Here is a 13924-nt window from a genome sequence, read left to right as displayed (position 1 = left end):
TTTGGGGTAGAGGGTGCAATATACAAACACGACCCCCCGCCTCAAAAAGGAAAAGCTTCGTTTGGCAAGACCGCACGGCCAGGATTTCCAGAGTGCGGAGGATCGGTGACCGCCTGGGAGCCACTCAAGAAACCTGGAGAAACCCTAGTCGCATAACCCAGACAAGAACCTGAGTTAACTTGAAACACAAACGCTTTATTTAAAGGAGCATCTCAATTCCGTGTGGCGGACAAAAAAAAGGAGCAGATTGTGACAGACCATTCCCATCGGCCAAGTGGTCGAACCCGACATCCAAGACCCTGTAAACAGACCCAAACATGAGATGTTGACAGGCCCCGCAGCAATTGGCAAACTCCCGCCTCCCTCTTGTCAGTCTCTGTATGTAGACTCTGCCTCCCAAACCCTCTCACCCTGGGCTTAACGAAGCCTCCCTACCACCAACCAAAGGTCTATCAAAGGGGTGTCCTCTTTGCACCTACCAGCGAGCAGCCAAGCTCAGCGTAACCTCCGGGCTTCTCGCTCTGACTCCAAAAGGGTGAGCACGTCGCCCTCGCGCACGGGGCCTTTTACATTGCGGATGATGGATCGGCTCGTGTCGTCCATGAATTCCACGCGCACCTACGGGTCCCCACCGGAGAGTGGAGGAAGAAGTTAGGGCGGGCCGCGGAAAGGCACCGCGGAGTGGGAAGCAGATATGAATTCAGAGAACGTGTCGGGGCCAGAACACAGATCGTTAAAGGGAACCATCAGAACCCTGTGATGAAATGAGAATCGGCTCCCGGATTCCGGCTGGCAGGGGTTAGGGCAGGGTAGAAGTCACATCAGGGTTTAGGTCCCCGGCAGTCGGCCAAATGCCCCCACCCGATTACCTGCGTGCACTGTCCCTGAGAACCGGTCCTGCCCAGGACCTTGGTGACCTGGAGGAAAGAAGCTGGGTTCAGACCCGGCCCGTTTGGCTCCTCTAATCCCTCCCCCTGCCCCCAGATTCGGGCCCCCACCTCACCCTGGCCAGCTTGATAGGCTGCACACGGCTGGTGTCCATGATGGCGGCGCGGCGGCGGTCTGGCGGAGAGGAGTCACGTGCTTCGGGGAGAGCCTTTATAGGACGTTCTAGCACCGCCCACTCCCGTCTCGCGATACCACGCCGCGTCTTTCCCAGCAGCCCCAGCGGTGGAGACGTTACCGGCTGCGCCCTTCAGTATCGCGGACGGAAGATGGCGTCCGCCACCCGTCTCATCCAGCGGCTGCGGAACTGGGCGTCCGGGGTGCGCGGGGCGGACAGGGCTGCACCATGGGGGGCTTCGGGCTCCGTGTGTCCGGGACCCGCTCCTGCTCCTCACCTCCCTCCTAAGCCGGGACCCTTCGCTCTCCCCGAATCTCCCTGGGAACCCCCAGCTCGTGACCCCTTCAGCCCGGGACCCTCTCCTGGCCTGGGAACCACTCAGGCCTGGGATTTCCCCATTCCCCGACCTTCTTAGCCTTGGATCTGTGGGCCCGGACTCTGGCTTTGCTCTTCACCTGCAGGACCCACATCCGTTTCCCCGAGTGTTCATCCCCTGCCTTCCCTTAAAATGCGCATCCCCGGGCCATCCCTGGTCCCTTGCCCTCTCCTTTCCTCTCTCCTGGGGTGCCTTGCAGGCCGACCTCTCCTCTCCTCTTCCCACAGCATGACCTGCAGGGGAAGCTGCAGCTGCGCTACCAGGAGATCTCCAAGCGGTGAGCAGGCCCCGCTCGCTGCCCAGCCTCTGGCTCTGTCCTTTCTCCACCAAAAACGAAATCTGTGTTCCTTTAGACCCCTGAAACGCAGGGCTGACATCCTGCCACCAGTCCCCTGCCAGGCTGTGGAGGCAGAGGTTTGCCTTTAACCTTGCTGAACTCCGGAGGACAGCCCTCCTGAAACAGCGAGGCCGGGCGTGCATTCTGACTGGCAATCAGGCTAGATTTGCAGTGCTCAGCGTGGCCATGTTAGTCAGTGTTATCCCCAAGCTACAGATGAAAAAAGAGGTCCAGAGAGGCGAAATCATTTGCCTCAAGTCACTCAGAAGCTAAAAAGTGGCAGCGGGGACTTGAACCCAGAAGTGTCCTGATTTCAGACTCATTTATATTAAAATATTAGTTGATACTTACAAGCCCCTGTCATGTATGACCTCAGCCTTGGGTTTAACTTTGTGAACCAGGAAAGTTCTTATCCACATTCTTTCATGGACGCCACATTCTAGGGAGAAGCATAGTAGGGAAACAAACACAGCAGGTAGTATTGTTCTGGAATGCTTTGAAGACAAAACAAAATAAGTGGAAGCTGGAGGGTGGCTACGTAAAGTCAGATGATTGGGAAAGATCTTTCTTTGGAAATTGACAGTTGAGACCCCTGAATGATGGGAAGGACCCATTCAAAGAATAATTATTGAAAAAACATTCTGACCGGGCGCGGTGGCTCACGCTTGTGATCCCAGCACTTGGGGAGGCCGAGGCAGGCAGATCACGAGGTCAGGAGTTTGAGACCAGCCTGGCCAACACAGTGAAACACAGTAAAACCCCCTCTCTACTAGAAATACAAAAATTAGCCGGGCGTGGTGGCGCGCGCGGGTAGTCCCAGCTACTCGGGAGGTTGAGGCAGGAGAATCGCTTGAACACAGGAGGTGGATATTGCAGTGAGCTGAGATCGCACCACTGCACTCCAGCCTGGGTGACAGAACAACACTCTGTCTCAAAAAAATAAAAAAAAAAGAGAAAAAACATTCTGAGCAGAGGGAATAGGAAGGGCTAAGAGTGTCAGGCTGGACGGAGCCTGAGTGGAAGGAGGCCAGTATGGATGGAACCCATTGAGGGAAAGGGATAATGGTATAATCTGTGAAGTCAAAGGGTAGGCAGAGGTAAGGCAGTCATTGAGGATTATAATGAAAGGAAGAAAAATAGCATTAAAATAATGAAATTTATGTAAATGCCTATATGTTGTGACTAATTCCAAATATTAGAAGTATCAAACTTTGTTTTCAACTTTTTTTTTTTTTTTTTTGAGACGGAGTTTTGCTCTTATTGCCCAGGCTGGAGTGCAATGGTAAAATCTCAGCTCACTGCAATCTCCATCTCCCGGGTTCAAGCGATTCTCCTGCCTCAGCCTCCCAAGTAGCTGGGATTACAGGCATGTGCCACCACGCCTGACTAATTTTTTGTATTTTTAGTAGAAACGGGGTTTCACCATGTTGGCCAGTCTGGTCTCGAACTCCTGACCTCATAATCCGCCCGCCTCGGCCTCCCAAAGTGCTGGGATTACAGGTGTGAGCCACTGCACCCGGCGTGTTTTCAACTTTAAGGTTAAGTTCTGGGGTACATTTGCAGTTTTGTTACAAAGGTAAACGTGCCATGGTAGTTTGCTGCAAAGATCAAAGATCAACCTATCACTTAGGTATTAAGCCCAGCATCCATTAGCTATTCTTCCTGATGCTCTCTCCCCACCACCCCCCGACCCCCCCAGTTGGCTTTCTATCAGGGTAGTTGTGGGCCAGTTGAGGAAATGGCTTTGTGAAAGTTTTGACTTTTTTAGGATGACGGCACCCTCTAGTGATTCATCTGGATGTTTTATTGGTCTTTTTTTTTTTTTTTTTTTGAGACAGAGTCTCACTCTGTCGCCAAGCTGGAGTGCAGTGGCGGATCTCAGATCACTGCAATCTCCGCCTCCCGGGTTCAAGTGATTCTCCTGCCTCAGCCTCCCGAGTAGCTGGGGCTACAGGCGTGCGCCACCACACCCAGCTAATTTTTGTATTTTTAGTAGTGACGAGGTTTCACCATGTTTGCCAGGATGGTCTGATCTCTTGACCTCGTGATCTGCCCACCTCGGCCTCCCAAAGTGCTGGGATTACAGGCGTGAGCCACCGCGCCTGGCCTTTTTTTTTTTTTTTTTTTGTAAGACTGGGTTTCTGTGACCCAGGCTGGAGTGCAGTGGCACAATCATAGCTCACTGCAGCCTTGAACTTCCAGGCCTAAGTGATCTTCCTGGTCCAGCCTACCAAGTAGCTGGGATTACAGGCACATGTTACCGTGCCTGGCTAATTTTTAAATTTTTGTATAGAGACAAGGTCTTACCATGTTGCCCAAGCTGGTCTTAAACTCCTGACCTCTGACTGGGCATGGTGGCTCATGCCTGTAATCCCAGCACTTTGGGAGGCCGAGGCAGGCGGATCACAAGGTCAGAAGTTTGAGACCAGCCTGGCCAACATAGTGAAAACCCATCTCTACTAAAAATACAAAAATTAGCCAGCATGATGGCGCACGCCTGTATTCCCAGCTACCTGGGAGGCTGAGGCAGGAAAATCGCTTGAACCTGGGAGGCGGAGGTTGCAGTGAGCCGAGATCGCACCACAGCACTCTAGCCTGGGCGACAGAGCGAGACTCCATCTCAAAAAAAAAACAAACAAAAAAAACACTCCTGGCCTCAAGCAATCCTTCCACCTTGGCCTCCCAAGGTATGAGCCACCACATCCAGCCTCCTTAAGCAAAGTCTTTCACATAATATATTGCTTTTAATATTAAACATTTTTTACTTTATGTTTCTTATTTTTAAAAAATACAGTGACTAACACTTGTTTTAAGAAAAAGGCCAGGAGTGGTGGCTCACGCCTGTAATCCCAGCACTTTGGGAGGCCAAGGTGAGAGGATAACTTAAGGCCAGGAATTCGACATCAACCTGGGCAACATAGCAAGACCCCCGACTCCACAAAAACAATAGAAAAATTGTTTTTAGCAAGATGTGGTAGTGTGCGCCTGTAGTTCCAGCTACTTGAGAGGCTGAGGCGGGAGCATTGTTTGAGCCCAGGAGGTTGAGGCTGCAGTGAGCTATGATCATACCTCAAGCGATCATATGATTGCATATATCATCCAGGCTGCAGTGCATATGATCACTGCCTCAGAAAAAAATTAAATTCCGGGAAACAGTTCCCAGACAAAAAAGTGACTTAGAAACATGGCTAAGTGGAAACAGATCAACTTACGGTTTTTGCCATCTTCTCTGCTCCCTCTCTGTGGAAAGCCCGTCTTTTGTTTTGAGCTTTTTTTTTTTTTTGAGGAGTCTCGCTCTGTCGCCCAGGCTGGAGTGTAGTGGTATGATCTCAGCTCACTGCAACCTCTGCCTCCCACCACCATGCTTGGCTAATTTTTGTATTTTAGTAGAGATGGGGTTTGCAGTGTTGGCCAGGCTGGTTTCGAATACCTGACCTCAAGTGATCCACCCACCTTGGCCTCCCAAAGTGCTGGGATTGCAGGCATGAGCCACCCTGCCCATCCTTGTTTTGAGCATTTCTTTTAAGGCCTCAGGCTTCCAGGTAAATCCAGCCCAGGGTTTAGTTCAAGCCAAGACCGAGCTCTGTTCACCCCTCTCTGGGCTCCAGAGAGGAGTTGCCTGTCCACATGGTGGCAGGAAATGCAGAGATCTTGACAGGCTCCAAGGCTAAGGTGTTCTTGAATAATGGGCCTTGATCCTAGCAGGGTTCTCCAGAGACTTCCTGAGATAACAGGAAACGCAGGGCGTCCAGAGCCTGGCCTTAGGGGAAAAAGCCACTCAGAGTGGACAAAGTCAGGTGAGGCTGGCTGCCAAGCTCAGCCGTGGGGTGGGGGGCATGGGGACATGTCCCGGGCCTTGGGAGCCTCAGAAAGGGTCCTTTGTACCCTCCACATTCGGGACAGGTGGGGTCCCTGGGGGTGGCATCTTCACATCCAGAGCAGGGTCCACCATCTGCTTCTGGCCCCAGGACCCCTCCCCAGGCATATGTCCCTGCCAGTGTACCAAGGGACACCCCCAGCCTGTGGCTTATCCCAGTGGCTGGCTGTAGATCCCACATTTTGTGACTGAGGTGACAGGGGCCCACAGCGGGGCCATGACAGTGACTGTCTCTTTGCTTCAGTGCTCATCTTTTTTCCCCTCAGAACTCAGCCTCCTCCCAAGCTCCCTGTGGGTCCTAGCCACAAGCTCTCCAACAATTACTATTGCACTCGTGATGGCCGCCGGGAATCTGTGCCCCCTTCCATCATCATGTCGTCGCAGAAGGCGCTGGTGTCAGGCAAGCCAGCAGAGAGGTGAGGATCTCCAGCGCTGCTCACCACAGCCCCCATGCCCCCTCCTGCAACCCACTCTGTCTCCCAACTTGTGGAAAGGGTGCTTGTCAAGATCCTACTTAGTAAGCATCAGTTGCGTCAGGAACTGTGCTGCTGGGAGCTTTTTGTCCGAGAGCTCATTTACTCGTTTTTAGAGACAAGAGTCTTGCTCTGTTGCCCAGGATGAAGTGCAATGGCGCGATCATCACTCACTGCAGCCTTGAACGCCTAGGCTGAAGTGATCCTCCCCTCCTTCCTTGGCCTCCCCAGTAATTGGTGTTACAGATTAGTGCCACCATGCTGGGTCAATTTTTTTTTTTTTTTTTTTTTGAGACGGAGTCTCACTCTGTCACCCAGGCTGGAGTGCAGTGGTGTGATCTCGGCTCACTGCAATCTCCACCTCCCGGGTTCAAGCGATTCTCTGCCTCAGCCTCTCAAGTAGCTGGGGTTACAAGTGCCCACCACTACACCCGGCTAATTTTTGTATTTTCAGTAGAGGCAGGGTTTCACCATCTTGGCCAGGCTGGTCTTGAACTGACCTTGTGATCCACCTGACTTGGCCTCCCAAAGTGCTAGGATTACAGGCGTGACCCACCGTGCCTGGCCTGTTTTGTTTTTGTTTTTGTTTTTGTTTTTGTTTTGAGACGGAGTCTCCCTGCGTCGCCCAGGCTGAAGGGGTGGGTTGCCCCTCCACACCTGTGGGTGTTCCTCATTAGGTGGAATGAGAGACTTGGAAAAGAAAGAGACACAGACAAAGTATAGAGAAAGAAATCGGGTGACCAGGGGACCAGCGCTCAGCATACGGAGGATCCACCCGGCCTCTGAGTTCCCTTAGTATTTATTCATCATTATTGGGTGTGATGTGTGAGAGGGGGATGTGGCAGGATCAGAGGATAATAGTGGAGAGAAGGTCAGCAGGTAAACATGTGAACAAAAGTCTCTGCATCATAAACAATGTAAAGAATTAAGTGCTGTGCTTTAGATACATATACACGTAAACATCTCAATGCCTGAAGGAGCAGTATTGCTGCCCGCATGTCCCACCTCCAGCCCTAAGGCGGTTTTCCCCCATCTCAGTAGATGGAATATACAATCGGGTTTTACACCGAGACATTCCATTGCCCAGGGACAGGCAGGAGACAGATGCCTTCCCTTGTCTCAACTGCAAAGAGGCATTCCTTCCTCTTTTACTAATCCTCCTCATCACAGACCCTTTACGGGTGTCGGGCTGGGGGACGGTCAGGTCTTTCCTTTCCCACGAGGCCACATCTCAGGCTATCACATGGGGAGAAACCTTGGACAATGCCTGGCTTTCCTAGGCAGGGAACCCTGCGGCCTTCTGCGGTGTTTTGTGTCCCTGGGTACTTGAGATTAGGGAGTGGTGACGACTCTTTGGTGACGACTCTTAAGGAGCATGCTGCCTTCCAGCTTCTGTTTAACAAAGCACATCCTGCACCGCCCTTAATCCATTTAACTCTGAGTTGACACAGCACATGTCTCAGGGAGCACAGGGTTGGGGGTAAGATTACAGATTAAAATGGAGTCTCTTATGTCTACTTTCTATACAGACACATTAACAATCTGATTTCTCTTTCTTATCCCCACACCAGGCTGGAGTGCAGTGGTGTGATCTCGGCTCACTGCAAGCTCTGCCTCCCAGGGGTTCACGCCATTCTCCTGCCTCAGCCTGCCTAGTAGCTAGGACTACAAGTGCCCACCACTACACCTGGCTAAGTTTTTGTATTTTTAGTAGAGATGGGGTTTCACCGTGTTAGCCAGGATGGTCTTGATCTCCTGACCTCGTGATCTGCCCACGTTGGCCTCCCAAAGTGCTGGGATTACAGGCGTGAGCCACCATGCCCGGCCTCCATGCTGGGTTAATTTTTAAATGTTTTGTAGAGATGGGGTCTTGCTTTGTTGCCCAGGCCGTTCTCAAACTCCTGGGCTCAAGCGATCCTCCTGCCTTGGCCTCCCGAGTAGCTGGGACTACAAGTGAGAGTCACCATGCTCAGCAAGAGCTCATTTAGTCCAACCCAGGGGAGGGTAGAAGTTAGCGCCTCAGCCAGGACTCTGCATCCTACAAAACAGATGAAGTTCTGGGGTCCCTCCAAGGGTCCTGTGAAAAACTGAGACATTACTGTTGATATAATTATGAATTCTTATTTTATTTATTTATTTTGAGACAGTCTCACTCTTATTGCACAGGCTGGAGTGCAGTGGTGCGATTTCGGCTCACTGCAACCTGCACCTCCTAGGATCAAGCGATTCTCCTGCCTCAGCCTCCCAAGTAGCTGGGATTACAGGCGCATGCCACCATGCCAGGCTAATTTTGTATTTTTAGTAGAGATGGGGTTTCACCATGTTGGTCAGGCTGGTCTTGAACTCCTGACCTCATGTGATCCTCTGGCCTCGGCCTCCCAAAGTGCTGGAATTACAGGTGTGAGCCACTATGCCCAGCCATGTATTCTTCTCAGAGACAGAATTGTATAAACCTTGGGCTCCTCTCAAAAAGTAGTTTGGTCCCTGGTTTCAAGTGTCTTCTCTTAATTAAATGGGGACTCTAATAGCATCTACTTCAGAAAGCTGTTACGAGGGTTAGTCCTCATAATTAATATTTGTAAACTCTTGGAGCCTGGCACAGAGTCAGTGTCCTGCCTACCTCCTAATAACTCCACCAGTTAGATGGTGATGGCCCCTCTTGCAGAAGAGGAAATCGAGGCTCACAGAAGCCAAGTGACTGGCCTGGGCCGCACAGGCAGCAGTAAGCAGAAGCAGGATTTCAAACCAGTTTGCCTGGACTCCTGTTGGGGTCTGGGCTCTACAGCCAGCTCACAGTGTGGGCAGTCCCTCAGCCTTCTTGAGCCTTGGTTTCTTCACATATAAAATAGGGATGCTAGACTTGCCAGTGTGCTGAGATCTGGGAGGTGATGAGGTCAGGCAGGGCCTGCTCTGTACTTAAAACTCTGTGAGGGCTGGGCGCGGTGGCTCACGCCTGTAATCCCAGCACTTTGGGAGGCCAAGGAGGGCGGATCACCAGGTCAGGAGATCGAGACCATTGTGGCTACCATGTTGAAACCCTGTCTGTACTAAAAATACAAAAAATTAGCCAGGTGTGGTGGCGGGCGCCTGTAGTCCCAGCTATTCGGGAGGCTGAGGCAGGAGAATGGTGTGAACCCGGGAGGCAGAGCTTGCAGCTCACTGAGATCGCGCCACTGCACTCCAGCCTGGGTGACAGAGTGAGACTCTGTCTCAAAAAAAAAAAAAAGAACTCTGTGAATAGGCCAGGTGCAGTGGTGTGTGCCTGTAATCCCAGTGACTCGGGAAGCTGAGGTGTGAGGATTGCTTGAGTTCTAGACTTGTTTGAGTAACACAGCGAGACCCCGTCTCTATTAGAAATTTTTTAGGCTGGGCATGGTAGCTCACGCCTGTAATCCCAGCACTTTGGGAGGCCGAGGTGAGCGGATCACTAGGGGTCAGGAGATCGACACCAGCCTGGCCAACAGGGCGAAACCCTGCCTCTACTGAAATACAAAAGTTAGGGGCGCTGTGGCTCTCGCCTGTAATCCCAGCACTTTGGGAGGCCGAGGCGGGTGGATCGCTTGAGCCCAGAAGTTCAAGACCAGCCTGAGCAGCATGGGGAAACCCCATCTCTACAAAAAATGCAAAAATTAGCCGGGTGTGGTGGTGTGCACCCGTAGGCCCAGCTACTTGAAGGGCTGAGGCAGAAGGATCTCTTGAACCTGGGAGGTCGAGGAAGCTTTACTGAGCTGAGATTGCGCCACGGCACTCCAGCCTGGGTGACAAAGTGAGACCCTGTCTCATAAATAATAAACAAGAAAGAAAATACAAAAATTAGCCGGGACTGATGGCGCACACCTGTAATCCCAGTTACTTGGGAGGCTGAGGCAAGAGAATCACTCAAGCCTGGGAGGCCGAGGTTGCAGTGAACTGAGATTGTGCCACTGCACACCAGCCTGGGTGACAGAGCAAGAGTCTGTCTCAAAAAGAAGGAACTCAGTGGAGTGGTCCTTGTTGTCACCTTCTGATTCACTGGAGTCCAGCACCAGAGTGTGGCAAGATACCTTGTTCCCACCCAGCCCCTTGCCATGCCCCCAGAGATGTGTGCATTTCCCAGGGAGGCCACTTCTGCCTTTTCCATTTCCTTGAGGCTCCTGGGAGGTCCTGTGCCTCCACCCCTGGGGCGCCTCCTCCATCACCCCACCCTCCTGCTTCCTTTCTTGCTTAGGCTGTGAGGTGTGTGAGCTCCACAGGCTCAGGTGGGTGGGGTGAGAGGGGACGGTGCTCGTCCTGGACTTGCCGGCACAGGGTCTCCTGGGGGCTCCCTCTTGGCCAGCTCTGGGCCAGAGATGGCGTTTCGCAGTTGCCATTTGCACATGGATTCTCAGCCCCACCAGCCTGAGTCTTCCTGAGGGCGGTGCCCCATCTTCCTGGCTCTGCGCCCACACAGTAGCGCCTGCCATGCAGTTCTTGCCCAGTCCGAGGCAGGAATAGCTGGAGGCCATTGTCAACTGATCGCTTGGCCCTTTTGCCAGCATCCTGTTTTGAGGGGCAGCAGGAATGGGGGTGGGGGCCTTGTGTACGCTGGAGACCAAAAGTGGGAAGGGAGGAGCCCAGCTCTCCACAGTGGGTTCTGGGCCTGGGGGCCACAGCAGGGGGTTCATACAGGGCTCAGGGGAGAGAGGGGGCTTGCCAGCTCCCACCTGGCGTTGGCTGATCCTCTGAGGGGCTGCGTTGGAGGGGTTGGCCTTCTGGAACACCCTGCTGTCTGTCCTGCAGGTCCAGAAAGTCCCTGTGGGTGTGTTTGTCCTGGGGCAGGTGTGGGCTCCCTCAGATCTTTCCACACTGTTCTTTGGAAACCCTCACTGAAGTCTTTCCCTTCTCCAGCTCTGCTGTAGCAGCCACTGAGAAGAAGGCGGTGACTCCAGCTCCTCCCATAAAGAGGTGGGAGCTGTCCTCGGACCAGCCTTACCTGTGACACTGCACCCTCACGGCCACCCGACTACTTTGCCTCCTTGGATTTCCTCCAGGGAGAATGTGACCTAATTTATGACAAATACATAGAGCTCAGGTATCACTTCTAGTTTTACTTTAAAAAATAATAAAATAGAGACAGAGTCTCACCATGTTTCCCAGGCTGATCTTGAACTCCTGGCCTCAAGCGATCCTCCTGCCTTGACCTCCCAAAGTGCTGGGATTACAGGCATGAGCCACCACACCTGGCCTGATTTTATTTTTATTTTTTAGACCTTCCCACTGAGGCCTCTGCTTGACCTTGGTCACCCTGTAGCTCAACGGGGAAGGCAAAGGACAGTGAGGGCTGCTTACAGGGAAGGCAGACCTAGGGCAGATCAGGAAAGGCCTCCCTGAGCCAGAAACCATTATGCTGGGGCTATGGGATGAGAATGAGTTAGCTCCAGAAGGAAGGCAGCTGGTTCCTGGGGAGGAGATAGAAATCTGGCTGCAGGAGCCAGAGTTTCGCACTTGTCACCCAGGCTGGAGCGCAATGGCACGATCTCAGGTCACTGCAACCTCTGCCTCCTGGGCTCAAGCAATTCTCCTGCCTCAGCCTCCCGAGTAGCTGGGACTACGAGTGTGCACCACCATACCCGCTAATTTTTTTTTTTTTTTTTTGTAGAGATGGCCAGGCTGGTCTCAAATTCCTGACCTCAGGTGATCCGCCCGCCTTGGCCTCCCAAAGTGTTGGGATTACAGGTGTGAGCCACCACGCCTGGCCCCTGATTTTAAGCAATACCCAGCTTACTTGGATTTTGGGGTGAAGTCAGTGCTGAGTCTCCCAACTCTGTTGGCACTCCAGGGATGGGACAGACACTGCCCCTGGGTGCAGAGGCCCTGGAGACAGCACTGCCCTTTCCCCCAAAGGCCAGGCTCTGACCTTGAGAGTGGTGGGAGTGGGTGATCCTTCTGGGAGGTTGGACTCCCAGGACCGCTGGCTGTTGGGGAGCATTGATTGTGAAGACCAGTCGGGTGGGGTAAGGGGTGTATGTGCGGACACTCAGTAGGCCAGCCACAGACTTCTCACTTCTTTTTTTTTTTTTGAGACAGAGTTTCGCTCTTGTTGCCCAGGCTAGAGTACAATGGCGCGATCATGGCTCACTATAACCTCTGCCTCCTGGGTTCAAGTGATTCTCTTGCCTCAGCCTCCCGAGTAGCTGGGATTACAGGCGCCTGCCACAAGCCCAGCTAATTTTTGTATTTTTAGTAGAGACGGAGTTTCGCCATGTTGGCCAGGCTGGTCTCAAACTCCTGACCTCAAGTGATCCGCCCACCTCTGCCTCCCGAAGTGTTGGGATTACAGGCATGAGCCACCGTGCCTGGCCTAACTTCCATCTCTTGAGGGCTCCCACAGCCACTTCTCACATGAACCTTCCTCAGCACCTTCCCACTGAGGCTCCTGCTTGACCATGGTCACCCTGCAGCTCAACGGGGAAGGCAGAGGACAGTAAGGGCTGCTCACAGGGAAGGCAAACCTAGGGCAGATCAGGAAAGGCCTCCCTGAGCCAGATCCCATTATGCTGGGGCTGTGGGATAAGAATGAATTCGCCCCAGAAGGAAGGCAGCTGGTTCCTGGGGAGGAGACAGAAATCTGCAAAGGGAGGGTGTCCAAGTCTGGCTGCAGGAGCCACCCAGTGACCCTACGCAGGGGAGTGTCATGGCTTCCCCAGGGCACAGCCCCGGACCCTTCAGCAGCTAAAAAAGATCAGTTGTGGACCAAGAGGGTGCTGAGACCGCCCTGCCCTCTGGAAGGGGAAAGGCCACAGCTGCAGGCAGCAGGTACAAGTGTCCCAGAGTGGGTCCTACAAAGGCTAACACCTTCCTGGAGAAGGTGGGATTCTGCTTGGGGTAAAAGGATGAATCAGATTCAGAAAGGTCAGGAGGGAAGGAAAGACTAGGCAGGGTGTGCAGAGGCCACAAGGAGGGCAAGACCCTAGGCAAGGCATGCCACTGACGGCATCTGAACCAAGTTTTATGACCACAACTTTTTTTTTTTGAGACAGAGTCTCACTCTGTCACCCAGGCTGGAGTTCAATGATGTGGTCTCGGCGCACTGCAACCTCCGCCTCCTGGGTTCAAGCGATTCTCCCATCTCAGCCTCCCTAGTAGCTGGGACTACAGGAGCATGTTACCACACCCGGCTAATTTTTGTATTTTTGGTAGAGACGGGAGTTTTACTATGTTGGCCAGGCTGGTTTAGAACTCCTGACCTCGTGATCCGCCTGCCTCGGCCTCCCAAAGTGCTGGGGTTACAGGCGTGAGCCACCGCGCCGGCCAACTTTTCTAAGAAATGGGGTCTCACTGTCACCCACGCTGGAGTGCAGCCCCAAGTGATTCTCCCACCTCAGCCTCCTGAGTAGCTGGGACTACAAATTAGAGCCACCATGCCCAGCTAATTTTCTTTTTTCTTGAGGCGGGCGGGGACTTGCTGTGTTGCCCAGGCTGATCTCGAACTCCTGGGCTCAAGCGATCTGCCCGCCTCTGCTTCCCAAAATGCTGGGATCACACGCGTGACCCACCGCGCCCGGCCTTTATTATTAAATTTAATTAATTAATTGATTTCCTTTCCTTTTTTCTCCCCAAGCAATCCGACTCCGAGAATGGACGTTTCATTTATTCATTTACTCACCAAATGTTTACTAAGAGCCTACTATGAGTCAAGCACTATGTGTCAGATCCTGAGAATAAAGCAGTGAGCAACAGAAGATCCCTGCCCTCCAGTAGCTAGCATTCTATGGGGACTCGGACAATAAACCAGAATAAGTAAATAAAATAAATTACCTGTCGGCGCCACAAAAGCAGT

The 13924-nt window shown here is 52.7% G+C and overlaps 2 protein-coding genes across 5 annotated transcripts; one reads left to right on the top strand and one right to left on the bottom strand.

Moving 5' to 3' along the window:
- Positions 1 to 174: 174 nt before the first annotated feature.
- Positions 175 to 1140, bottom strand: RPS28 (ribosomal protein S28). Its single transcript, XM_003809982.6, has 4 exons — positions 1004 to 1140; positions 870 to 917; positions 480 to 618; positions 175 to 299 (listed from the first exon to the last, which is right to left on the bottom strand). Exons 1-3 carry the CDS (start codon positions 1040 to 1042, stop codon positions 496 to 498), a joined length of 210 nt encoding a protein of 69 aa, XP_003810030.1. The 5' UTR covers positions 1043 to 1140; the 3' UTR covers positions 175 to 299; positions 480 to 495.
- Positions 1122 to 13826, top strand: NDUFA7 (NADH:ubiquinone oxidoreductase subunit A7). Of its 4 annotated transcripts, XR_008621988.3 has the most exons (6): positions 1122 to 1265; positions 1667 to 1716; positions 5482 to 5573; positions 5920 to 6069; positions 10993 to 11176; positions 13706 to 13826. XR_008621988.3 is itself a non-coding variant. In XM_063599826.1 (5 exons), exons 1-5 carry the CDS (start codon positions 1215 to 1217, stop codon positions 11001 to 11003), a joined length of 354 nt encoding a protein of 117 aa, XP_063455896.1. In that variant the 5' UTR covers positions 1122 to 1214; the 3' UTR covers positions 11004 to 11228. The 4 variants fall into 4 exon arrangements, 2 of the variants coding, with proteins under 2 accessions (XP_063455896.1, XP_003810029.3); XM_063599826.1 differs by lacking the exon at positions 13706 to 13826 and having other exon boundaries at positions 10993 to 11228; XR_008621989.3 differs by lacking the exon at positions 5482 to 5573 and having other exon boundaries at positions 1123 to 1265.
- The last annotated feature ends 98 nt before the right edge of the window (positions 13827 to 13924 follow it).

The sequence above is a fragment of the Pan paniscus genome, chromosome 20 (genome assembly GCF_029289425.2).
Source record: "Pan paniscus chromosome 20, NHGRI_mPanPan1-v2.0_pri, whole genome shotgun sequence".
NCBI classification, from domain to species: Eukaryota; Metazoa; Chordata; class Mammalia; order Primates; family Hominidae; genus Pan; species Pan paniscus.
The sequence above is the reverse complement of the archived record's forward strand: the minus strand, read 5'-3'. Positions and strand labels throughout refer to the sequence as shown.

Excerpts from the sequence above, each read along its gene's own strand:
- RPS28 (XM_003809982.6), bottom strand. The coding sequence starts at position 1,042 with ATGGACACCAGCCGTGTGCAGCCTATCAAGCTGGCCAGG. Across the intron at positions 918-1,003 it reads AGCCTATCAAGCTGGCCAGG|GTCACCAAGGTCCTGGGCAG; the intron begins GTGAGGTGGGGG and ends TCTTTCCTCCAG. Across the intron at positions 619-869 it reads CTCAGGGACAGTGCACGCAG|GTGCGCGTGGAATTCATGGA; the intron begins GTAATCGGGTGG and ends GGGGACCCGTAG.
- NDUFA7 (XM_063599826.1), top strand. The coding sequence starts at position 1,215 with ATGGCGTCCGCCACCCGTCTCATCCAGCGGCTGCGGAACTGGGCGTCC. Across the intron at positions 1,266-1,666 it reads TGCGGAACTGGGCGTCCGGG|CATGACCTGCAGGGGAAGCT; the intron begins GTGCGCGGGGCG and ends CTCTTCCCACAG. Across the intron at positions 1,717-5,481 it reads TACCAGGAGATCTCCAAGCG|GGTTCTCCAGAGACTTCCTG; the intron begins GTGAGCAGGCCC and ends TGATCCTAGCAG.